This window comes from Mercenaria mercenaria, chromosome 13 (assembly GCF_021730395.1).
Source record: "Mercenaria mercenaria strain notata chromosome 13, MADL_Memer_1, whole genome shotgun sequence".
In the NCBI taxonomy this organism is placed as follows: domain Eukaryota; kingdom Metazoa; phylum Mollusca; class Bivalvia; order Venerida; family Veneridae; genus Mercenaria; species Mercenaria mercenaria.
The window spans coordinates 34,766,584-34,793,553 of NC_069373.1; the positions used below are offsets into that span (position 1 = coordinate 34,766,584).

At 36.9% G+C, this 26,970-nt stretch overlaps 3 protein-coding genes across 3 annotated transcripts; all 3 read left to right on the plus strand.

The window, feature by feature from the left end:
• The first annotated feature begins 1,266 nt into the window (after window positions 1–1,266).
• Window positions 1,267–3,112, plus strand: LOC123528533 (collagen alpha-1(XII) chain-like). The gene is made up of 2 exons (XM_045308300.2): window positions 1,267–1,751; window positions 2,740–3,112. Exons 1-2 carry the CDS (start codon window positions 1,451–1,453, stop codon window positions 3,030–3,032), a joined length of 594 nt encoding a protein of 197 aa, XP_045164235.2. The 5' UTR covers window positions 1,267–1,450; the 3' UTR covers window positions 3,033–3,112.
• Window positions 3,113–4,924: 1,812 nt separating this feature from the next.
• On the plus strand, window positions 4,925–11,746 carry LOC128546000 (uncharacterized). The gene is made up of 4 exons (XM_053520819.1): window positions 4,925–5,541; window positions 8,487–8,568; window positions 9,838–11,698; window positions 11,737–11,746. Exons 1-4 carry the CDS (start codon window positions 5,347–5,349, stop codon window positions 11,744–11,746), a joined length of 2,148 nt encoding a protein of 715 aa, XP_053376794.1. The 5' UTR covers window positions 4,925–5,346.
• LOC123529445 (uncharacterized) lies at window positions 11,736–25,131 on the plus strand. The gene is made up of 2 exons (XM_053521512.1): window positions 11,736–21,844; window positions 23,570–25,131. The coding sequence occupies exon 1, from the start codon at window positions 11,751–11,753 to the stop codon at window positions 21,840–21,842; it is 10,092 nt and encodes a 3,363-aa protein (XP_053377487.1). The 5' UTR covers window positions 11,736–11,750; the 3' UTR covers window positions 21,843–21,844; window positions 23,570–25,131.
• The last annotated feature ends 1,839 nt before the right edge of the window (window positions 25,132–26,970 follow it).

Genomic DNA, 26,970 nt, shown 5'->3' on the forward strand with positions numbered 1-26,970 from the left:
TTATACGTGTACTGTATCATAATAAATAAGCAGAATGTAACCATGCTATTACTTAATGAAACCACTACATGCTTATATATGTTGTTGTATGTGTGTCCTGCAAATAAACAGTCAAGTACAAAGAAACTCTGGTAAGGTTTGGATCGACGGAGAATACACCTTTATCATTAAGCACTGAGAACAGAACATTATTTCAAAGTAACTTATACATATATAGTATCTTGTTACATACATACAATTTTATATATAATAATTTCTTTGTCACGTAGAAAACTCGCACAATCTGTTAGTAGAATAAATACATATTATGATTATATTTTATGTATGGAGAATAGATGATCATCCAAGTAACAGATTTTGTAATATCATACTCGCATGATATGATATGATATCATACGTTGTACATATTTTACAGGTTATACATTACCATGTAACACACTGGCAACCTTTTCACAAATTACTTATACACACATTAAGAACGCCAAATAAAGTCAATTACACTAAGGATGTATAAAATATATATTACAATATTGGTCAAAATGCATGACTGGCAATGATTTGAGTAATTGTAAAACGAGCGATGCACCCGCCATATATCCATAAGTGCCAAGCCGCCAGGAGAGGGTCGTATTCAGACCATCTTCATGGCAGCACACCATGTGTTGCACAGTGAGACACACACGAGTGTCACCTACCCCACGGCGGTATCCACCGCAGGTGTAGGTTTCTTATTGAATAACATCTTCAATACCAGCTGAAGCGACTCGTCTCTCTGTTAATTTATTAGACTAATGTATTTACCTTAATTTACATCACACCGCAATAATTCAACTACATTTTTTATATACATTGTCTGATATAATGAATTTTAGGCAAAGTTCATTGTATTTAGAACATCCTAAAATAAAATGAGCCACGCCTTGAGAAAACCAACATAGTGGCTTTGCGACCAGCATGAATCCAGACCAGCCTGCGCATCCGCACATTCTGGTCAGGATCCATGCTGTTCGCTAATGGTTTCTCTAATAATAATAGTCTTTCAAAGCGAACAGCATGGATGCGCAGTCTGGTCCATGCTGGTCGCAAAGCCACTATGTTGGTTTTCCCATGGCGCGGCTCAAATGATATTCATCCTCGATGTCCTCTAAGTTACATAATTGACATAGTATTACCTGACACTGTATTCTATTACGCCCATATCTACAAGTATCTACCCGTACACTATGGGCTGATACTCTAATTCTATTGATATTCTTACGGACAAACAATAGTTCTAAGATAGTGTTCCATGCAAAATTGTGTTTTAATATACTTATACAGTGTTCAATACTTGAAAAGATTTTTTGAAAACCTTAAAACAGATATAAATCTACTGCTATGAATATCAAAAAGGTACCACCAAATATCATGCGAAGGAATTACAAATGACAGCTTTTTAACGGAGACAGAGATGTTCAAATATTCGGTCGTCATTTTACATTTTACATTTTTTGCAGGGTCGCCGACGAAAACTTCTAGTACCGAAAACGAGAATAAATCGAAGAAAACTGCTAGTATCAAAACCGGAAGTAGATCGGTAGAATGCAAAACACATACGTTCGACAAAGTGTGTTGTGACGGTGTATTACAACCCCGTAGAGGAGAGAAAACGTGTTGCTGTGGGAAGGAAAGCTTTAAACCAGATGACTGGATTTGTTGTGAGGGGCAAATCGTTCCAAGGTCAGGCATGTTCAAAAAGGTGGATTGTTGCTGTAAGTAGTGTGTGTTTTTGTGGTATTATACAGAACTAATAATGTCGGGAAACAAATGATTATTAAATCAAAACTTGTTTAAATTGCATAATTTAAATAATCACATCATTGTGTTGGTTTTTTTGTCTATTCAAATCTAAATGAAGATTGAACATACTTTTTTTTTATTAGAGAGATTTATGTATAACTTAGACTGGCGAAACTTTGTCACTATTCTAATTAAAACCCAAAGGGAGGTAATAGGAATCCTTTTCACAAAGGGAGATAATGAGAATCCTTTTACTTTTACTTTATCTTTTACTTTCTATAGCATTTTAATATATCGGCGTTATACGTGGGTAATTATATTCGTAAGTTGTCTTTTGTATTAAGGTATATATGCAAATGTTGAACCAGTACCAATGTGTGGTACATACGGCATATTATTTTCCACACAAAGTAACAAGACCGGTTTCAACAGAACAGAAACAAGAACCTTGAAGTGGTTAAAATACAATTCTACATTGGCTTTATAAACCTATGTTATAAAATTTTAATCCTGTCAAATATGCGAGTAATAATATCACAGTATTAGAAAATATTCTTATAGGAGTTTGTTCTACAGATCCTGATCTTTTAGAAGAAACTTTAAACTTGGATAATTGATTTTCGGATGATTGGTATCAAGTCGAAACACGTAATACGAGGCTTACATTATTATCTTAGAAAAGATCCCAAAATAACACAACGTAAACGAAAGCTACATCATTAAGGTGGGGGAGTAAATATAGAAATATGAATATCAATAATGTTTTTAATAGTCCAGTCTCCAGTGATTCAATAAAATTAAGCACCGCGGTAACATATTATTTATGTGTTGCAAAAACTGGATATGGGCTAGACTAGCAAAAAAGCAAGATTATACATGGATGCAGTTAAACAGCTCCATAATAATGTTATCTAAAAGCTTCAAACAAAGTTCAAATGATATATACCGTTTTCTTTTCAGCGTGCAAATCGCCTGAACTTGATATCGTTTTCGCCCTCGACTCTTCCGGAAGTATCACTTCGCCTAACTTCAAGATCGTGTTAGACTTCGTTACTGACCTTGTAATTTACAGCAACACAGTGATAGGTCCGGATGATGTACAAGTCGGCATTTTAACTTACAGTTCCAGTGTGAAGATCCAGTTTCATCTGAATGACTATGCAAACAAAAATTCTCTAAAAAATGCAATCCTCAACATCCCCTACACCGGTGGAACAACGGACACGGGAGGCGGAATTCGGCAAGAAATTTAAATACTACTGAACTTGCAGTCATGTCCGATTAATTCTAAATCTGAATTCAGTATTTAGTTCATATTGTACAGAGAAGGTATTGGACGGATGTCTTTCAACAGGCACCAGTATTTGAGTGGTCAAAGTCGCTTTGCCTTCACCCTTTTTCACTGCTTGTGTCGCCATATCGAACCCTCACTAGAGTACTTCATTATCTTTTTAAGTGTACATTCTTGCTTAATATGGACATATATGTGTCTAATCTGGCAAGAAATATCAGTTTTATTCGACATACTTTTTATAAGGCTGCAAGCGCTACAGTCAGCTGAATTTATCTTTAAACGTGCATAATTAGTGTTTAATTTACAGTTTTTGGTAAAAATGAAATAACTCCACTTGTAAAATAACAATGACTTGTCTGAGACTTCCTTATTTGTCTCTCTGTTTCAGACATTTTGTATTTTATGATTTCTTGGTGTCTTCTTCGCACATGCTAGGCAATGGCGTGTAGTTTAAGGTAGTGGACCAAATATGACAGTCGGCAATTTCCGTCAATTTACGTCAGTTTCCGTCAATTAACGTATTCTCGCATTCTCATGAAAACTAGTTTCTGCTATTGCAGAAGGATTCCGAAATTATATAATGTAATCGCACGTAAATGTCCCATTGTCATTCCTGGTCAATAACCATACACCAAATAATGCACGATCCTGTGCAATTGCTGTTTGATTGAAACGGCATAATTTAATGCCCACGAAAATAAATTAATTTTATAGTGGCTAAAATTTTGTGTTTTCAGAACAGCTGACGAGGCTATGTTTAAGCCCAACATGGGAGACAGACCAAATGTCCCGGATCTCATGTTTGTAATCAGCGACGGTAAATCGAAAGATAAAAATGACACCTTGCTCCGAGCACAAGATGCAAAACAACGTGGTATAAGGTATAATGTATACTCGTGTCTTCTAACGTATCACATGATGAAACTTTAGCTAAGAGATCAGAAATCATTTTTGATACAGAAACATGTATAAAGACTGAGTTCACTTCAAGGTACAAAAAGTCATCACTGGACAATTACTATAAAAACTATAAAAACGACCTTAAGTTGAATACTCAAGTGTCTATAGCTTCGTTTCTATTTTTTAGACTGATTGCTATTGCCATTGGGAAGAAATTTAATCTAGATGAAGAGGAGCTTGAAGGAATAGCTTCAGAACCGACAGAAGACAATCTTTTTTATATCGGCGACTTCAATGGACTGAAGACGCTGGAATCAAGCCTCTTTACGACAATATGTTTTGGTGTGTACTGTTCTTAATATGTTCTTGTCGTCCTTCAAAAATCGGGCAAGTCTGTTGGCAACTTCAGATATGAAGATGGCGAAGATTTCTTTGCAAGATGACAAATACTTTGGCATGACTGGAATAAGTGTTTCAAAAATTTGCACTGATGATGATGATTTTTTTACGATCGTTTTTTTTTTTCAAGATAAACCAAATTTCATATATTGCGTTGCTTATGATATCTGTACAATAAATGACTATGTTTGTATATCCACAATACTCAGTATCTTTACTTTCTTTCTATTCCAGAAAGACCTATAGTACCAGTTGAAGGTAAGAGTTTAATATCAGATTCTCTTGCTATTTCCTTCATTTGTAAAGGTCAAACTGAAAATTCGAACCCTCATGGATATGGCAGCGTCGGATAAGAAATTCGACAGAGTTACGGAGTATGCTGAAACCACAGTACTGACACCCACTTAAATAACAAATAGGAAACACAAATGAATATTTTATGATTGATAATCGAAATGAGAGTTGAATGCAAATGTTGAAAAGATTTGAAATGGACACTGTTTCTCTGTAATCAGTCATATTTAAGCAACATTTTAAGACATTTTCCACGCATATTCGGCTAGAGATTATAGGAACAAAAAGACCCATTAGAGTTTGATCCCCATTACACATATATCTTTTATTGCTTTTTATAAAAAAGATCGGCTAAATATATAATTGTCAATATACATCTTTTACAGAATTAACACAATAGTCCTAATATCATTCCTTAGGCTAAGTTTGTTAACAAATTATAGTTATGATATCTCCATCTTAGTTCGGCAGTCAGGATAGGAAAATATACTTTCTTAAATAACTCCAATGAAAATCTATTATGTATTAAGCACTCAGTGATCATAATTAAATGTTAATGATCAGTTGTTTACAAACAAATCTATTAGTTAACCAAAATCTGATCAACCGCTTTGACAAATGTTTGATTTAACTTTTAAGAAAACCTCTGTGGCAGTCAACCGTACCGTCCCAAAACACAGATGTGCTGCCAGTGGTCTGTGGCCCCTAGAATTGCTGGGTCTCGCACTAGATGTTGTGGAACCATGTCCTATGATCCTGAAAAAGAGATATGTTGTGCCAATGACCACACATCCCCACTGGTAGGTGGTGACAACACTCAATGCTGTGGACTTGAGGCCTACGATCCGAGGAAATCAATTTGTTGCGGTCATGATGTGAGTTTTTCTATAGCTAACATTATTTCTGTATTGTCAACTGAAGAATAAACCTTTTTGATGAATTTTCAAAATTTTTAGGTATCATGAATTTGTATTTGAGAAAAATAAAGTACTCATTTTTACTCGATAATGATTTAGAAAGTCTTCAAAACATAAACATCAAGACATACCTATTAACGCACATCTGTCAAAGCGATCCATGGCATTATGGAGCCCGATTTAACAAATGTGCTACGTAAACCGTCTACATCTACTTATATTAAAATCAGTACATAAAACAAATTCCTTTAAAATACTTACTTGAATATCATTTTTTGCAGTGTTATCAAATACAATATGCATGCTTCTTTAAAAGGACGTTTCTTGGCAGGAGTAGTGTACTGGCTCTGTGGAACTTTCGCCTAAAGTTGATTCATTATCACCGTAGATCACTGGTGTTTTTAACCAGGTTTTCAACGAAAACCCGAGTTATTAGATTGGAGTATGTCGTTGGTCGGGCGGGCGGGCGGGGGAGTCAAACTGGTGTTTCCGGTCAATAACTTTTGTTTCGGTAAAGATATTTGAATAAAACTTGGTATGTATGTAGCTTATATCAAGACAAAGGCTGGGATTGATTTTGGGGTTTCTGGGGTCAAGGTCAAGGTCACTGTTACTTAAAATAGAAAAAGGGTTTCCGGTCAATAACTTTTGTTTCGGTAAAGATATTTGAATAAAACTTGGTACGTATGTAGCTTATATCAAGACAAAGGCTGGGGTTGATTTTGGGGTTTCTGGGGTCAAGGTCACTGTTACTTAAAATAGAAAAAGGGTTTCCGGTCAATAACTTAACTTAGGAATGAGCTATCATGATGAAACTTTGTGTATAGAAAACTTATATAAAGTTGTAGCTTGGGATTGATTTTGGGGTTTCTGGGATCAAGGTCAAGGTCATTGTTACTAAAAATAGGGTTAGGGTTTAGGGTTAGGGTTAGGGTTATGGTTAGGGTTGTGCTTTAAAGTGGTGCACTGTGATTCAGTATACTTTTTTATTCTTATGAAAAGTGTTGAAAACCTGGTTTCGTGGCATTGCCGCGTTTCTTGTATAACATTTTTTTTTAAATCAGCCCTCAGTCTCTCCACTTTCGAGCTAACTACAGCACTGCTGCAGTTCATGCACTTTGCAACCTTTTTTGTCCCTTCTTCAGTGATGTTAAAAAAAGTTCCAAACTCAAAAAAAAAAAAAAAAAAAAAAAAAAGAAAGTTCCACACTGGGTCCTTTCGTTTCATTGTTAAGGTGTTACCACTTTGCAACCCACATAAAGAATGAAAAATGTACTCCAAATTTTGCTTGGTTTGGTAACTACAATAACAAGCACGGGAAAAAGTTGAGATGTTTCCACTGTGCACTGGACAAGGTTTTTTAGCACCTTTTATAGGTGGATAATGCCACAGACAATTTAATGATACATGCATTGAAAGCATAACTGCACTATTGAGAAATTAGCCTTAAGCTATGTTAATGTGCCACTTTGTGTATTATTTAATTGAAATTATTGTTACGTCAGTTTGTATCAATATATTAATTTACTGTATACCATATCTCTTCTGTACCTACAAGTTGATACATGCTATTTCGCAGAATTAAATTACCCAGTATTGCCCAGTAAAACCCGGGTTTCCCAGTAAAACCTGCCGGGCTGGGTTTTACAAGTAAAACTCGGGTTTTTGCCAACCCTGTTATATTCTATAGAAAAATTGTCTATTTGGTGAAAAATAAATTAAAGATAGATTTGATCAGATGATATATAGGAGGCATGTTTAACATCCAGGCCTTAGTTTTACAATGCGGAAATAGAACATTCACCGTCTTCTACAGAGAACTGGTCTACGCCATAAAACAAAATTTTCACTCAGATGCAAAAATATAGAGCACATTTCACGTAGATATGCTGATAGAAGCACAGTACCATATTTTCCTACTACTTTATATAGACAGACAGAAATTCCAAAAAGACTATGTTCCCACTCACATATAAGTTGTTTTGTTAATATTTAGCTGTCCCCAAACCTGTACTTTGCGATTAGGTGAATACTCATATAAATGAATAAGTGAAATACGTGTTTTGTACATAATCAAAATAACATAACTGAGAAGCATACCTCATAAAATGTAAGTAAAATACACATTCCGACTTTTAACCAATGTCAGTAATGAATATAAATTACTAGGCATAGGTGTTTATGATGTAGCTTTGCAAAAAAAGTCCGTTAGTATTGCTGTATCAAAATATTATATTACGTGGCATTAGTTCTTTGACTGGATTAAAGGAAGAGATTATGACGTTAATCGTCTTATCCCTGACTTACTGCTTATGCTTAACTTAAGACATACCTATTAACGCACATCTGTCAAAGCCATCCATGGCATTATGGAGCCCGATTTAACAAATGTGCTACGTAAACCGTCTACATCTACTTATATTAAAATCAGTACATAAAACGAATTCCTTTAAAATACTTACTTGAATATCATTTTTTGCAGTGTTATCAAATACAATATATACCGGTTCATGTACCACAAACCAACGCAAAAAATCACATGCCCACCAAGATGCGCCAAGTCTTAAACATTCTGTTGCTTTTAATTTTAGAAGTTTAAAGAAAAGAGGTTTTCTGATATATCTTTGTACCAGGGTCATTAAAAAGAGAATACTAGTACTTTTGAAAAAAAAATCACTATGAAAAAACTAAAATAAAACAGTAAATACAGGGTACAGGATAATACGAACGCACATCTGGTTGACGAAATGTTATGGAAAATCTTAAAACCATAATAATGTAATAAAATTGTTTTAATTCCATATTTCCTTTATAAAATGGCTTTCCTCCTGCTTTGAAAGGTACCCCCTGATCTATGTATATAAGAGTACTGGTACACAATTTTTGTCAATCATGTATTACAGATTCAGCCTCTTGTTGCGGGAAAAGATACCCATTGTTGTGCACACGAGAGCTATGATCCTATGGAAAGATTGTGCTGCCAAGGTATGGTTTTGACTTACCTCAACTGCATTTAAACTGCACATGTTCTTGTAAGATCAGATATAGTTCGTCCGTGGTAGATATATGCTATTATGCACCCGTTTTTAACTCCACTATTCGGAGAATAGGGTTGCTATTCTACTCGCCCCGGCGTCGGCGTCAGCGTCGGCGTCGGCGTGAGCTTTCTTGGTTAAAGTTTTTCGGCAACCTTTGTTTTTCTTTGTTACTATTGCTTATATCTTACTGTAACTTCACATTAACATTGTTCAGCATGCAAACAAAGTGTGTGCAGGGGCTGGGTCCATTATACCCAAGGTCAAGGTCACCAAGGTCTTATACTTAGGTCATTTTTAAGGTTAAAGTTTTTCGGCAACCTTTGTTTTTCTGTCATATCTTTGTTACTATTGCTTATATCTTAAAGTAAGTTCACATAAACATTGTTCAGCATACAAACAAAGTATGTTCAGGGGCTGGGCCCATTATACCCAAGGTCACTGTCACTAAGTTGTTATACTTAGAATTATTTTCATGTTAATTTTTTTTCGAAAGCTTCGTTTACAGACATGTCTTTGGTTCTTTAAAAGATAATGACTTGAAATTAAAAAAAATCTTTATAAGCATCATCTGCATGTGTGGTTACAATCCCCATAACTCAAATTGTATTTTTGACAGAATTATGCCCCTTTCATACTTAAAGCTTTTTAGCAATCTTCGCTTTCTGGATATAACTTTAGTACAATATAAGATAATGACTTGAAACTTAAAATGTATCTTTATCATCATCATCTGCTATAATAACAAATAAAATAAATAAATGAAAAATAAATAGAAATATAATTTTAGTTTAGCAAAGTCTTTATACTTTATGTGCATGTAGTTTCTTGGACTGTTTTTCTGATATAATTTAATTCCATCAAAATAAATCTTCCATACTTGATCTTTAACCCCTCTGTGTAGTAGGGTCTTTTTATATCTTGGTGTATCTTCCTTTTAAAGTAGAGGTCTCTTATTGAGACATAAATTCATTTTACTGTTAAATCGCCGAAGAGTGGAGCACGCTGTCTTACGGAGAGCTCTTGTTATAACTTTTAATAACTTCAGTTACAGGACAATAGGTATAATGACAGTTTGACCTTTAGAGAGAAACCAAAAAGTGTTTTTATTTGTGATTCTGTTGTGTGTAAGTTTTTATCATGTGATCAACATAGTCCTTAAAATAATGAAATGATGTAGTTTACTGTAATATGACTTTAATTCTGTCTTCTTTGCAAGGGATGTTGTTCCCCCCACACATCCATCCGGATTGTTACCATTGTGACGACAATGGTCATGAAGTTGCAACTTTTGATACCAACAAAAACGCATGTTGCAATGGAAAACTGGTACCAGCCGTTGCGGGAAATCTCACGTGTTGCTGCAAAGGCAAAGCGTTTGATCCAAGAGATAAAATCTGCTGCGACAATGTCCTTCAAGAGAGAAATGGTGGGGCTGTGTCATTCTGTTGTGGGAAAGACAATTTAGATCCAGTGACTCAAATATGTTGCAATGGGGAAGTACAGCCGTTGCTAAATGAGAAAATTACAAGATGTTGTAACAAGAGGAGTTTTGATCCGGATTTCCAAGTCTGTTGCGATAGTAATTTGCTCTTGACAAAACTGAAAAAAGACGACACTTGTTGTTGTGGAAACAGTACATACAATACAAATAAAGCTGTGTGCTGCGACGGAAACGTACAGCTAAGATACAAAAAAGGAACACAATGTTGTGGGACAACAAGTTTTGATGCTACGAAGATGTTGTGCTGTGATGGTGTTGTACAACCGTTAGGTAAGAAAAAAGCCGTGACAAGATGTTGTGGTAAGAAAAGCTATGATGCTGAGCAGAAGTTGTGTTGCAACGGAAATCCTGTGAAGAAAACGAAAAAGAAAGATCTCGGCTGTTGTGGAAGTGGAACTTATGACCCAAGAAGCCAAATATGTTGCAATGGTAAACAAGGCAAATTCTTTAAAGGCGGAACAAGATGCTGTGACACAGAGAGTTATGATGCAAGAAAATCTATATGCTGTAATGGTAAAGTTTTCTCAAGTAAAATGCGGTGTTGTAATGGGGTAGCATATGATCCTAATCTACACGTTTGTTGTGACGGAATGGTATTACGAGAGAAAAATAATGTAAATGATAACGTTTGTTGTGGAACGTCTACAATGAACTATGACACGCATATTTGTTGTGAAGGTAAATCAACAGAGCGGCCTAATGATCGCGAATTTAGATGTTGTGGTAGCCAAGGCTTTGACCCAGAGACCCATATATGCTGTAATAATGTCATTGTTAAAAGGGAGAAAATGGGAGATAACTGGTGTTGTGGAGAAACGAGTATCAATACAAATAATCAGATTTGTTGTCGTGGTAACCCTCAATCTATATATGAGACAGTTGACAACACATTTTGTTGTAAGCAAAAAAGTTTCAACTATAGGACACAAATGTGCTGTTTCGGGAAAGTTGTTGATAAAAGAACGCCGAAAGATGATTACTGTTGCGGAAACACCACAGTCGACGCTAAAGATGAAATATGTTGCCAGGGTGTCCCAAGACGGGTTCCAGATATTAGCACAGCATTCTGCTGTATGGATAAAGCTGCAGATATGAGCGAATACCTCTGTTGCGATGGCAAAATGGTAGCTAAAAACGGTGCAGACGACCAAATTTGTTGCGGCGAAGTTACAATAAATGTAAATAAAGAAATATGCTGTGAAGGTAATCCACAGATGCTTGTAGGAGATGAATACACAAAATGTTGCGGAAGTAAGAGTTATGATTCACGTAAAGAAATATGCTGCGAAGGACGGAGGATGACAAAAAGGAATCCAGATGATACATGTTGCTGTGGTAACTTATCAATGAATGCAAGGACAGAAATTTGTTGTATGGACACCATTGGTGACGCAGGCATGCTTTGTTGTATGGAGAAAAGTTATGATCCAGAAAAGTATATGTGCTGTGATGGTAGAAATATCGTACGAAAACGAAGTCCTTCAGACAATTGTTGCTGTGGCGATGAAACTATGGATTCAAGCAAAGAGATATGTTGCGATGAGAAGCCGCAACCAAAAGAGAATGACGACTACATGTGCTGCGATAGAAAAAGTTACGACTCGGGTAAAGCAGTCTGTTGTAACGACATGGTTATTGAGAAAGTTGATGAAGATGACGATTGTTGTTGTGGAAACACTTCAATGAACTCCGAAACACACATTTGTTGCTTAGGGAAAAAAAATAAGAAATTCTTCGAACCAACATCATGTTGCGGAGATACGAGTTATGGTATGGACAATTATTTATGCTGCGATGATAAAGTACGGGAGAAAGTTTCTCGGAAAGACGATTGCTGTTGTGGGAAGACTACAATGAATACTGCCACGCAGGTGTGTTGCCAAGGCAATCCTCAATCTATGGACAGTTCAAGTTGGATGTGCTGCGGAAAGATGAGTTTTAATCCTCAAACGCATCTTTGCTGCAACAATAAAATTGTCAAGAAAAGTAAACAAGGTGACAATTGGTGCTGCGGAGATGAAGCGTTTGATTCCAATGACCAAGTTTGTTGTGATGTGACGGTTCAATCAGCTTTCGGTACTCCAGAAGAAACAAGATGTTGCGGGAAGAAAAGCTATCATTTTAACACCCATTTGTGTTGTGATAACATGTTACTGGAAAAGATAAAAGATACAGATAACTGGTGTTGCGGTAATGTGACATATAACACTCGTACACACGTTTGCTGTCAAGGTAGATTTAAACAGCCAAAATACGGACAAAACACCCAGTGTTGCGGAGCTACTAGTTATGATGAAACAAAACAAATTTGTTGCAACAGAAGGATTTTTGACAAGAAAAATGAAAATGACAATTGCTGCTGTGGAGATACTTCTATCAATACAAATGTAGAAATGTGTTGCATGAATTTACGTCGACCTAAATTCGATGGACAGTACACAGACTGCTGTGGCAACAGGACATACAGTATCAGAAATCAGATGTGTTGTGAGGATCAACAAGTTAGAGACAAGAGAAGTAACAACGATGATTGTTGTTGTGTAGATACAACCATGAATTCGAAAGAAGAAATATGTTGTCAAGCTGGTCCAGAACCGTTGGTTGGTGGACCCAGAAAAACAGATTGTTGCAAAAGCCGCTCATATGATATGACAAGCCAGTTATGTTGCGACGGAGAAATTGTTGAAAAACGTAGGGACAATGATAACTGGTGTTGTGCTGGTGTTTCTATAAACACCGATGATGACATTTGCTGCAATGGCAGTCCTGAACCAGCTGTTGCCAACAGCAATACGAGATGTTGTAAAACAAAAAGCTACGATCCAGATGAACATATTTGCTGCAATGGAACTACTCTGGTGAAGAAAAATACACCAGATGATAATGCTTGTTGCGGAGAGGAAGCTATGGATACGACTACTCAGATATGTTGTTCAAACAAGCCGGGTGACCGAGCAGGTGGTGACTATGCTAAATGTTGTCACGATAAAAGCTATGATTCTAGCAAGTATATGTGTTGTGATAAACCAAATGGAAAATGGAAAGTCGTGGAAAAGAGGAGTCGGCGTGACGATAGCTGCTGTGGCAATACTACTATCGACACTGATCGAGAGTTGTGCTGTGATGGGAACCCGGAAATTGGAGGTAAAGGGGTGCAATGCTGTCACGGTGTTGGTTACAACAGTAAGAACTTCATATGTTGTGAAGGAAATGTCGTAGAGAAGACATCAGGAGAAGACGATTGTTGCTGTGGTCCTGTTGCCATGAACGGTAATAAAGACATATGCTGTATGGGAAACAAACAGCTACGTACAGGTGGAAAGGATACTATGTGCTGTTTAGATATTTCTTATGACCCTAGCTCACAGCTATGTTGCGACGGAAAACAAGTTATTGAAAAAGAGAACCCCGATGACAATTGTTGCTGTGGTGGACGCTCAATGAATGCAAGACTAGACATTTGCTGTTCCAACACCCCACAAGCTGCTCCTGATAAGGATAAATACAAATGTTGTATGAACATCAGTTATAATACAGACACGCATGTATGCTGTGATAGAAGAGTACGAAAGAAGACGACTAATAATGACGATTGGTGTTGTGGCGATGATACATACAACACCAGGCAGCACGTTTGTTGTCAAGGACAGTTCAGGCAACCGAAGAGAACGCAAGACCCAGAAGACACTAGATGTTGCAGAAACGAAAGCTACAACCCAACAAACCAGCTGTGTTGCTATGGCAAAGTTGTTACCAAAAATAATACAGACGACAGTAGGTGCTGTGGGGAAAGCACTATGGCCAGTAACGATATGTGTTGCAATGGGATTCCACAGAGAGGTGGTAGAGCGTACGCCTGTTGTGAAAGTGAAAGTTATAACATGAAAACACACATGTGTTGCAGCGGCAATATCAGGAAAAAGAAAGATCCAAAGGACGACGGATGTTGTGGTGATGATTCAACCGTTGATAGCACTATGGAACTGTGTTGCAAAGGTGTGCCCAGAGAAGTAAATCCTGATACTGGCGACTGTTGCGGTTCTAAAGGTTATGATAAAACGAAATCAATTTGCTGCTATAATTCTCAAGTACTCGACAAGGAAGATACCGATGATGATGTTTGTTGTGGAAATAACACATTTAATCAGAGGAAACACGTTTGTTGCAATGATGTTAGGCAAAATAAGGTAGCAGGAGATCAAACGCTATGTTGCAAAACCAACAGCTATGACCCGGCTACGCATGTATGCTGCGATGGAAATAAACTTCGGCAAAAAGGAAATCCGAACGATGATTGGTGTTGTGGTGACAAAACTTATAATACTGATACAGAAATATGCTGCAACGGTGTTCCAAATGAGAAATATGGTGAAAAGACATTTTGCTGTCGAGAAGTCAGTTACAACCAAAACACCGAGGTGTGTTGCAACGGTCAAGTCGTTACGAAAAAGGCTGATCAAGATGACGGTTGCTGTGGAAACACAACACTTGACGCCCAGAATGAAATATGTTGCGATGGCTACCCGCAGACTGGAAATGTCTTACAGTATGCTTGTTGCGGACAAAAAAGCTACAATAAAGACACATCTCTCTGCTGTGAATTTGATAAAATTGTTACGAAACGACATGAAAACGACGACTGTTGTTGTGGAAACGTGGGTATGAATCGGAATGAAGAAATCTGCTGCTCGGGAAAGGTTGCGCAACGAACCGCGGGCAAAACAACTCGATGTTGTGATAAAATACCATATAATCCCGTGAAAGAAATGTGCTGTGATGAAATGGTGACACAAAAGACTAACGATAATGACAATTTATGCTGTGGTAATACAACGTTTAATACTAATAATCAAGTTTGCTGTCATCAAAACCCACAACCAAAGAGTGGTGGCAAAGTTACTCAGTGTTGCGATGTTCATAGTTTCGATCCTGCATCAGCCTTGTGTTGTGACAAAGGTGTTGTTGAAAAAAGAAACCCAGAAGATACCTGTTGTTGTGGAAAATTCAAAACATTCGATCCAAGAACAGAAATTTGCTGTGCTGGAATCCAACCAAGAAGTCGTAAAGGAGACAACAGTAAGTGTTGTGGTACTGAAAGTTATGATGCTGATTTATACCTCTGCTGCAACGAAGAAATTGTCAAGAAGGAGAACGAGAGAGATGAGTCCTGTTGTGGTAAAATTCCATTTGATGCCTCTAAGGAAATCTGTTGTAAAGGTGAGGTTAAAAAGAGAGTCGGGGGTATATTTACGGATTGTTGTGGTACGAACAGCTACAACATAATCGATGAAATGTGTTGTAATGGTGAAGCAACTACGAAAACTAACTCCGATGATGATACCTGCTGTGGAACCGAAACCATGGATGCACAGAAGCAAATATGTTGTGAGGGTAACGCTCAGCCAAAGTTTGGTAGGTTTGAAAAATGTTGTGGAAAGATAAGCTATGATAAAAGAAAAGCTGTTTGTTGCAATGGTAAAGTTGTAGATAAACAGCATGACGACGACAATGGATGTTGTGGTGACACTACTTTCAATTATGCTACTGAGGTATGTTGCATGGGTACACCTAATCCGCTGTATGGGCCATTGACACTTTGCTGTCTCAATAAAAGCTACGATTCAGAAACATCTGCCTGCTGTGATGGAACTGATATTGTCGAAAAAGATGATAAGACTGATAATTGGTGTTGTGGTGGAAAAACAATGAATACGCGTAACCATATATGTTGTGAAGATGTAAAGCAACCTAAACGAGGTAGGAACACGCAATGTTGTCACAAAGTTAGCTACAATCCAAGCGAGTCTTTATGTTGTGGTAAAGATGTCGTTCCTAAACACAGCGAAGATGCGGATGTTTGCTGCGGAAACACTACAGTCGACGTGAGTCATGAAGTTTGTTGTGATGGAGTACCAAATCCACGTACTGATGAAAAGTACACTTCTTGTTGTGGAAGCAAAAGTTACTCTATAAGAACACAGCTGTGCTGTACACAGGGAAAAATTGTTAGAATGAAGAGTAAACCTGGAGACAAAGAATGTTGTGGTGCAAAGGATACATTTAACCCAAGCAAAGAAATATGTTGTGATGGTACCGTGTTTGATGTTGCTGGTATTCAAAATGCTGGATGTTGCAAGGGAGAAGGTTTTAACATAGACACCCACATGTGTTGTGTTGATACAGTCGTCGAAAAGGGAAGTGACGATAACGACTGGTGTTGTGGAAAAACACCATACAATACGAAGACCCAAATGTGCTGCAATGGTAGAATTGATTCTAAAGAAGGAGGTGATAGAGCTCGATGTTGCCTAGATAAAAGCTACGATTCACAAACGCACTTATGTTGTAATGATGTTGTTACAAAAAAGAAGGGTAATTCCGATAATATGTGTTGTAACAATAAAACGTATGATACTCAAACAGAAGTATGTTGTTTAGGAATTAATCCGCAACCTAAAAGAGGCGGAAAGCGAACCCAGTGTTGCTTAGAAGAAAGTTTTAATCCAGTATCTCAAATTTGTTGTAATAAAAAGGTGGTAGATAAATCTGACGAAACTGATGACTGTTGTTGTGGTGGTAAATCTATGAATTCACAATCCGATATCTGCTGCCTAGGTAATAAACAGGAAAGAGTGAATGGTGAATTCACATCATGTTGTGAAGACAAAAGTTACGACTCTCGTTCTCAAGTATGTTGTGAAGGGCAGATTAGGGACAAAGCTCACGATAATGATGATGCCTGCTGTGGCAGTACTTCCACTGTCGATTCTAGAACTGAAATTTGCTGTGATGGTGTTGTGCAAAAACTTGTGGGCGATGAATATACAGATTGTTGTGAGGAGAAAGCATTTGATACAAGGTCGCAGATGTGTTGTAACAAAAAGGTCACAGATAAGAGAGACAACGGAGACCACTGTTGCTGTGGAGATACTACTATCAACTTAAATAAAGAAGTATGCTGTCATGGAATACCAAGAGTAGCTAAAGGTGAAAAATTTGCAAGATGTTGCTCCGATAAAAGCTATGATTCGAAAACAGAAATTTGCTGTGATTCTAGAGATGTTCGCAAAAAAGTTCACTTAAATGATAATTGGTGTTGTGGCAATTCAACATTCAACACAAAGTCGGAACTTTGTTGTAATGATGTAACAAGAGACAAAGTTGGTGGCCGGGCGACCAAATGTTGTGGGACTGAAAGTTATCATTCTGAAACACATGCTTGTTGTGAGATGGAAATTGTCAAAAAACGGAACGCCAACGATAACATATGTTGCGGGAAAAGAACAATTAACATAAAAGATGAAGTATGTTGCGAAGGAGATCCACAACCCAAATATAATGGTCCAACCATTTGTTGCAGGAATATGAGCTTCAATGTCAATACTCATTTATGTTGTTTTGGTGTTGTGGTAGAAAAGATGCACAAGAATGATGATGGCTGTTGTGGAAGTAGCACATTTGATGGAAGGACTGAAATATGCTGCATGGGTGTACCTCAACCACTAAAGGCAAAAGACAGAACGCGATGTTGCAAGAAGACAAGTTATGATTCAGAAAAGTACATGTGCTGTGAAGACACTGTTGTGGAAAAACAAGGACGAAAAGAAGACTGGTGTTGTGGTAAGACTCCATACAACACTCGTTCAGAGTACTGCTGTCATGGTTCAGTTGTTCAGCCATACTACGGAGAAAATACTCATTGCTGTGGAGATATTTCCTACGATGCTGATTCACTTATATGCTGTGACAGTGGTCTTCACAACAAAACGAAAGAGTCAGATGACTGGTGTTGTGGTGATACACCATACAATACAAAAACAGAAGTATGCTGTCAAGGTTTGTATCCAAGAGAGGCTGTAGCCGGATCCGCAACACGATGTTGCTTACGCGAGAGTTACAATCCTCGCAAAGAAATGTGTTGTGAGGAAGGAAAAGTTCCAAAAGAATCTTCTTTAGACGACGGCTGTTGTGGTAAAAAAACGATGAATGTTCTAACTGATATTTGTTGTAGCGGACGTAAATATCCTAGAGTAGGCTCATCAACAGATTGCTGTGGAAATGTGGCTTATGACACAAAGAATGAGGTTTGTTGTGGGGATGAAAGAGGCGTTTTACAAAAGTCTAAGCCGAAGGATGATTGCTGTTGCGGTAATGAGACATACGATGAAGCACGCGAAATCTGTTGTGATGAACGTGTCAGACCTAAATACGGAGAAACAACGAACTGTTGTGGAAAGATGAGTTACAATACAGATACACATATATGCTGCGGAAACGATGTTGTCGAAAAGGAAAGACCAAATGACAATTGTTGTTGTGGCAATACAACTATGCAATCGGATCTACATCAGTGCTGTGATGACGTACCAGGTGTTGGAGACAAATGTTGTGGCAAGAAAGCATATGATTCTGATGAGAAAGTATGTTGTGATACCGGTGATCTTAGAAAGAAATCGAAACCTAGTGATAACCACTGCTGTGGAAGTAGTGAAACATTCAATACTAAATCACAGATGTGTTGTATGGGGAATGCAGTAACCATGACAAGTGAATATTTCATGTGTTGTGGAACAAAAGGATACGACGATCGGGAATATGTTTGTTGCAATGATAAAGTTATAAAAAAGAACAGGCGTTCTGATGATTCTTGCTGTGGTGTTGTACCAATAACATCTGCCGATCAAATCTGTTGTCTTAAGAAACCCCAACCAGGTGGGCGTTTTGTAACATGCTGTGGTGACAAAAGCTATAATAAGAAAAATGAATTGTGTTGCAATGGAAGTGTGATAACCAAGGGAAACAGCAATGACGATTACTGCTGTGGAGAAACAACTTTTAATATCAGGAACCAATTATGTTGCGATGGTTTTGTTCAGGAAAGGTCGTCAAAAGCTGATAGATGTTGTAAACGTAAAGGTTACAACCCCGAAACGCATATGTGTTGCGCTGGTAAAATAGTCCTAAAGTCGGATACAGGTGATAACTGTTGCTGCGGTGAACAAACAATGGACACAAATAAGCAGATTTGCTGTAATGGTATGAACCCGCAGATTCGTGTTGCTGGTAAATTGACGAAATGTTGTCGTGAGAAGAGTTACAATCCGGAAACAGATTTGTGCTGTGATGACTTTGGTATTGTCGCTAAAAGCGCACCAGAAGATAATTGGTGTTGTGGCCCATTACCTTTTAACACACAAACACAGATGTGTTGTCAAGGAAATTTTGTGCAAGAAGGGGGCAGTAAGAGTCAATGTTGCGGTGCAAGGAGTTACAATCCAAAAACGGCGGTATGTTGTGATATGGATTTATACCCAAAACGACGTAATAAGGATGATGGTTGCTGTGGAAACTCAACAATCGATGCTGAATCCGAGATATGTTGCAATGGGAAACCTCGAGATCTCATCGGAGGAGAACAGTTCACGTCTTGTTGCTTTGAAAAGAGCTTTAATACTAAAACGCAACTTTGTTGCGGAAACTCTGTTTTCGACAAGCGATCAGATCGCGATGATGGCTGTTGTGGTAACAAGACGTTTGATACAAAAAGAGAAGTGTGTTGTAATGGTAACCCACAACAGAGAGAAAAGAATGCAGATATGGAATGTTGTGGTGACCTAGCTTATGATGCAAACCTTGAACTATGCTGTGACAACACGGTAAAAGCAAAAAATCAACCATACGATAATTGTTGCTGTGGTAATAAAACAATGAACACGGTAAATGAAATTTGCTGTAATGGTGTACCACAAGGAAAGAAAGGAGATACAACTCTTTGCTGTGGTACAAAGAGTTACAATCCAAAAGATAATGTTTGTTGTGACGGCATGTATTTGTTAAATAAATCTAACGAAAAAGACAATTGCTGCTGTGGTAATGAGACAACATATAATACAGAAAGTAAAATGTGTTGTAGTGGACGAGTACAACCAAGAACCGGAGGGAAATTCTCGGCGTGTTGTCGAAAACAGAGTTACAACACGAAAAAAGAAATGTGTTGTCAAGGTGAGGTCAAAGAGAAAATGAAAGAAAATGATGACTGCTGTTGTGGTAGAACCACGTATAACACACGTAATCAAGTATGTTGCGATGGTATTCCAAGAAATGTTACAGGTAATATTGCATTCGGTTCTTGCTGTGGCAATAAGGGTATGAATATGAAATCACAACTGTGTTGCGATGGCCAAGTGATTGATAAAGTTCATATGAACGACGACTGTTGCTGTGGAAATACAACATTTGATGAAAGAACAGAAGTATGCTGTGATGGGGTTACTAATTTGCGAATGGCTGGAGGTGATACGCGTTGTTGTTATGCAAAGAGCTACAATCCTGAAACACATTTATGTTGTGGCAAAAAAGTGAGTAAGAAAACCAAACAAGGTGACAATTGGTGCTGCGGAGAAGAATCATTTAATACTAAAACTGAGCTGTGTTGCCATGATGTCCCGCAGCCTAAATTAGACGGAAGGTCTAGATGTTGTGGCGAAGTTAGTTACAATCCGAACACACATATCTGCTGCGATTCACATCTGTTACATCCCAAGAACAACATCAACGACAATGCGTGCTGTGGGGACGAGTCATACAATACAAGAACACAGTTGTGCTGCGAAGGAAATCCTCAAGATAAGTATGGTGCTGACACTGGTTGTTGTAAAAAGAAGAGCTATGATATGACAACACAAATATGTTGTGACAGTGTTGTTGTAAATAAGTCGAGAAATAGCGATCATCAGTGCTGTGGAGGTAAGTCGTTTAACCCTGACACAGACCTGTGTTGTCTAAATAAAGTTGTCCGAAAGCCGAGTGGTGATGCGGAATGCTGTGGTAATGTCGCTTATGACCCAGCTTCACAATTATGTTGCGAAAAGGGAAATATTGCCACAAAGATGCATGAGTCAGATTACAGTTGTTGTGGAAATGAAACTTTCAATGCCAAAAAAGAAATATGTTGCAATGGAAACTCGAACAGAATTGTGAGCGAAAATCCTAAAGACACGCGTTGTTGTGGAAGAAAAAGTTATGATATAAATGAAGGAATCTGCTGCAATGGTAAAGTGTATGATATGGTTGGAGGTTTCGCAAACACTGACTGTTGTGGCGATGTACCATACAACATTCAAACTGAAGTGTGCTGTGCAGAAACAGTGAGGGTGAAGACAAACAATAAAGATATGTTGTGTTGCGGAAATGACACCTACAATCCTGATACACACGTTTGTTGTACCCATAGAAACAAAGAGGTCGCACAGCCAAAGAAGGGAAAGAAAGTGACAAGATGTTGTAATGGGGAAAGCTATGATGCCGAAACTGAAATGTGCTGCGATGGTGTAGTACAACATGCATGGGTTGGTGCCAAGACACGTTGCTGTGGGACACGAAGCTATAATCCTGTCAGAGGGTTGTGCTGTAATGGGCAAATGATTGAGAAGACGACCCAGTTTGATGACTGCTGTTGTTGCAATAGAACTATGGATAGTTCTCGACAAATTTGTTGTGGGTGTAATGTCCTAAAGAATGTCGGTGGCTATCATACGGAATGTTGTCATGATGTTTGTTTTGACCCGTGGCTAAGTTTATGCTGTAAAGGTATAATAAAACCGAAGACATATGGGAAAGACTCTTACTGTTGTGGAAAACAAGTTTATTCTCCGAAACTTGGCGTCTGTTGCGGAGAGTATGTGTTGTGGAAAGTACCTGTAAACCAGCCGTGGAAATAAAGGTGAGTTATTCTATAAAAAAAAGAAATAAAAAGATGCCAAGTATAAATTAACACCTATCACTATTTTATGCGGTCAATCCGTCGATAAAAATGCAAAACAAAACAAAAATGATGAATGAATCGGTATTAAAACAGTGGAAAAACCCACGCAACTTTTCAATTACTTGATGATCCGAATGCCTCTTAATTTAGGATAAACAAATCTAGGCTATTTTATAAACAATACTCCATGAAGAGGAAGATGACACATTAGCTACAAATGTATCCTTGCTATGAAGTATCAAGTAGCAAAACACCATTCATTTATCAGTGGGGAACTCCCTAACTTGCAAGTTATTACAAAAGAAGAAAGGTCCTCCAGTCAGTCATGATCATTGTGTGACAGTAATACTATTAAATACCCATTACCTACACAATGGTGTTCTGATACTGTTTATTACTTTACTGAAGTCATCCAAACATCAAAACACAGACATATTATTTTGACTTGTTTCAAGTCATAAGGAAGTCAGCCATTTTGATTAACTATGATACAATTTACCTCAGACAAGTTATGCATTTATTGAGTCTCTGTCTAAATCTTTGAAAGTGTTGTTTGAAAAAAAGTCCTTTTTAAAATAGATAGGCATTTATCACAAAAACTGAACATTAAATATTTTAGTCACATATCTTTCAATATTATTGTTTGCCACTGATATTTTAGCCCTTTATGTGTATATATGTTTTGATATGTATATTTTTTAGAGATGCTAAATACAATTTAAATACAATATCTCGGCGATATATGATCTTTTTGTGTCGATTCGTCGTAAAATCCAACTCACTCACTCTCTTACATTTGACTTTTTATGCATTTTTGACATGGTGATTAAGGATTTCAGTTAGCCTATTTCATTACGGTCTTTAGCGCATTAAATTTGAATATCTGTGAACGATTTTATACTGAGCAAGCAAGTAACAGAAGAGGGGAGATAATTCAGAATATTAAATAGCAATATACTTTTTCATTTCTAGGCCAACTTTGACGAATTAAGTGCAGGTCGACTCTGGTAATTCATAGATATCATCTCAATCAAATCAACTGAAATCGTTTCTAAAACTAATTATCCTGTTGATAATGCTGACATATTTAAAAAAAATGCCCGTATAAATAATATTGGAAGATAGAAACGCTACTAAAATATATGATAGGTGTTTTCACTGCAGGGCCCAGTTGTAAAGGAGACGAGACGTTAATCAGTCTTAACAAAACAATATTTTGTTGTGTTTTAGTATATCTTTTTGCTACATTGAAGCCGTATCGTTTAACCATGAACAATAGGCATATAGGCATTCATGAATGAAAACAAGATTACAATATGTCATAGATCAAACTTGTTTTGATTATATATTAAAGATGTATTCTGCTCATTTTTCACATAAATATTTTATCATAATATCTTGATTTTAAATCTAGAAATTTTTCACAGAATATATTTAACTTTGTTAAATATTGAAACGAGTTCTGACTGCAGAGCTGCAATTACAATTAAATGTCATATCTGCCTTTACATATTCATACAATTAATACATTTACTTTTAGTAGTGTGATATTCAGAACTGTTTATACATATAGGTCTAAACATGTTTATTAAGTCTTTCCATAAATATTATATATAGGAATTGTTCATATATTCACATATGAAATTTGGGTATAATATATCTTTAAGGAAACTTTTCTTTCAGATTGGCTAAACAGATCAGGACTATGAATACGTCATGTAGGAGCCTGTATTTGATGTCTGTTACGTCACCAAAGAAACATTCAAACTCTCAACGATAATTGAGTGATGTAACTTTATAATGGACACATCTATTTAATTCCCTTATTTATGATATTATTAGTATAGCATGCATAAACTGTGAATTTTTAAAATGTTGTAATGACGTCACGTAACATAATTGAAGGAACCAAAAGAAGGTGTTTTCATATTTTATTTGCTACTTCATTTATAAGACGTATTAGAATGGAAGCCATAAGCGTATTTTGATTAATTGAAACACTTCGAATCGGTTATACGTCCTATGAAATAATTCATTCGGACTTTGTCCATCTTTGGCGTATAACCCCCTAGTCTTGTTTATATTTGATAAATCACACTTCTGTTATATATCATTTTAGAAATAAATGATAATGTAGACTTCCTTTCTCATACGTTTTAGTTTCTCAAATTGGGCGACCTATGGAGCCACTCACAAATCGCGGGATTGAAGAAAACTGTCTTTACTTGTATCTATATATATATAGTATTTCATGGTCGTTTTCATTAAGCAATATGTATACATTGTAAATATGGCAAACAGGAAAATATGGAACTCATCATTGCATATTGTCAATATATTTTTGTAAATAGAAATATGCGGTATAAGGTAATACAAGGGATCAAACATTATGTTTAAAGGGATTAAAAGGAAGTGCTATATTTTTAATTTAAATCATTCACATACATTAATGTTTACCTTAACAGATGCGTTACAATAACATTCATTAGTCCATCAAACAGAATGAAAATAAACATTTCCTAGTAGACCTATATCAAATATTCAATTTTTATTTTACAAGATACCAAGGATTAAGCATAAGCATACATTGAGATCCTTTGTCTTAGAAACAGCAACTAAAACTTCATACTCATCATCTTTGAATCCTAATTGTATGATGTTTGCACGATGTTTGCGTTATTTAAGCTGCCTTTACAGGATGGCAAAGACTTTTGCAATATTTGCGTATGTACACAATAATTGAAACACACCTGTATATCAGTATATCGCATGTAAATTACATACTGCATTTACTAGCTTTGTTCTTGTCTTTTAATTTTTTTTCTCATAAATACAAATAAGCATTTTATTAACAGAAAAGAACATAAATACATTCAACCATTACAAGATTCGTGTACATCCTTTTCTTCATGATGTTTCCTATGTTGCTATATATTCAAATATGTTAATACAAAATTATGCCAATGGTTACGTTTTATGTTCTTGGACAGAAACAGGGTGTGAAACTGAATTTATGCAACTGAACCCTATCATTAATTCAGTAATTCTTAAATATGACAAAGATCGACTTACCTTGGTTTTGACTGTATTTCAGAATTATTCATATATATTATTCATTAGTATAATGAATGGTCGTTTCATGTCATTAGATATAATTTCATGTATAATATTGTATATCAAATTTTATCCAATCTGCCGCTTGTATGTTGCAACACTGGTGATGGAAAATAAAGTATTAAACATAATGCAACCGTTCTAGTTTTCTATAGCTCCGCTGAGCCCAATCACTTGCTTGAAAAAAATATTTATCGGTCATGCGACATTACATGAAACATATTTATGTGGACTTTGTAGGATCATGAAATTTGAAATGTACCTTATTGATAAAAGTAAATATATTCAGGGATGAAACTTCGCTTAATTCCAAAACAAAACGAGGAATTCCCTGATCGGATTGTTACCGCTGCTGTCTTGGATCAAATACTGCTCACAGCTGTTGGTCCACGGTGCCACACAAGGGATGTACAATTATTTGATGTGAGAATGCCATGGCTTAAAGAAGGTCTCCCGTTCTACCAAGGTAAACTCCCGTGTCAGAGAAAATCAAGGTGTCTTCTTTTCCAATGAAAACCAGGAAAATCGCACTTTGGCATTAATTGTAGCGATGTGAAAACCCACTAAAACAAACAAAGAGGTGCTAAAAATTCCGAATAAGAGAGGAGAATGATTATTCTGTAGTTAAAGAATCTTGGTTTAGATTTCATCGTTGTACTGCTATCCCGGGACCCTGTAGCAACCCCACTGAACATTCTGAAAGACTGTCAGAACATCTAGGTCTGTACATTCCAAGTGTGGAATCATGGACTAATTTCTTGGATGTAATGGTTTTGTTGGTCCTCGAAACATTTGATGAATGCGAATCTGATGAAAAGTGTACCTATTATTCTCCTACTGGTTTGTGCCACGTCTTTCAGTCGGTCAGTTATTCATATATTTTCCTTTTTGGCCTGCTAATAACTTTTCCATTCTCATCATGGTACCCATCAATCAAAACAGAAAGAAAATGCTGAATACAGTTTAAACATTTCAAGTAATCAAAATGCCGAAGGTGTTAAGCAAATTAAAGAATCAAAGCACTGAATGTACTGATGTAATATAAGGGTCAGAAGTGACAAATAATGAAAACAAAAACGCTGAACAGATTAAAACCGTTGAGCCCACCAAGGTTTCTGAGACTGAATATGGTACAGACAGAATCTGAGGTGTAAGGCGTAGGAACAGTAAAGTTCAGCACAGAATTAAGCAGAAGAACACATGGGTACCTAGCTCACTTATTCCGAGAGAGTTAATCAGTAATTATCATGAAAACTGTATGTACAATGGTAAGCGAAAGAAGAAACATAACCTTCTGCAACCAGAAAGCGAAAATTAGGCTAGACGTGTTGTTATATTTCCTGTCCTTTTGAATCATAGAGTCCACACAATGTCCATGGGTAATAGAGCCCCCCTAAAACCGGTGCTAGGGGTGAGGGTGGGGGCGGGGCGTAAGGGGTAGTGCACTTTCCACTAGCTTTCATGAACAGACTTATTTAAACCGGGTCTGCTATTATTTTGCTTGTTTGCATTCTATGCTTCTAAAGAATCTTCCTCAGATTTTATTAATGTTTACCCAAATGTTAACCGTAAGGTAAATACTGTAAGATTATGTATAAGGAATGAAACTATAATGAATTAAAAGTGTTTGTAAATACATTTTGGGCGTGGTCCTTGTGGCAAATGGAGTAGCAGGAAAGACCACTGCAGCACCGATTGAATTAACCTCTTTCCACTCTACCGCGACTGTTGTCAGTACCACTACACAAAGCTCCTTTAGTCTGATATGCTCATCAGTAGTTGTACTATCGCCTATGCTGGTTTTTAGAATAATGAAAAAGTGCAAACAAGCCAACAGAAGCAATGCTCTTATGGTTGAAATTCACGAATGTAAAAGCTATATACACGTCCAAATAATGTATATGCGACTGTTGACAATTTATTTGGAGAACAGTTGTCAACTGCGTGCAAGAAATTAAAGCGGCTTGATT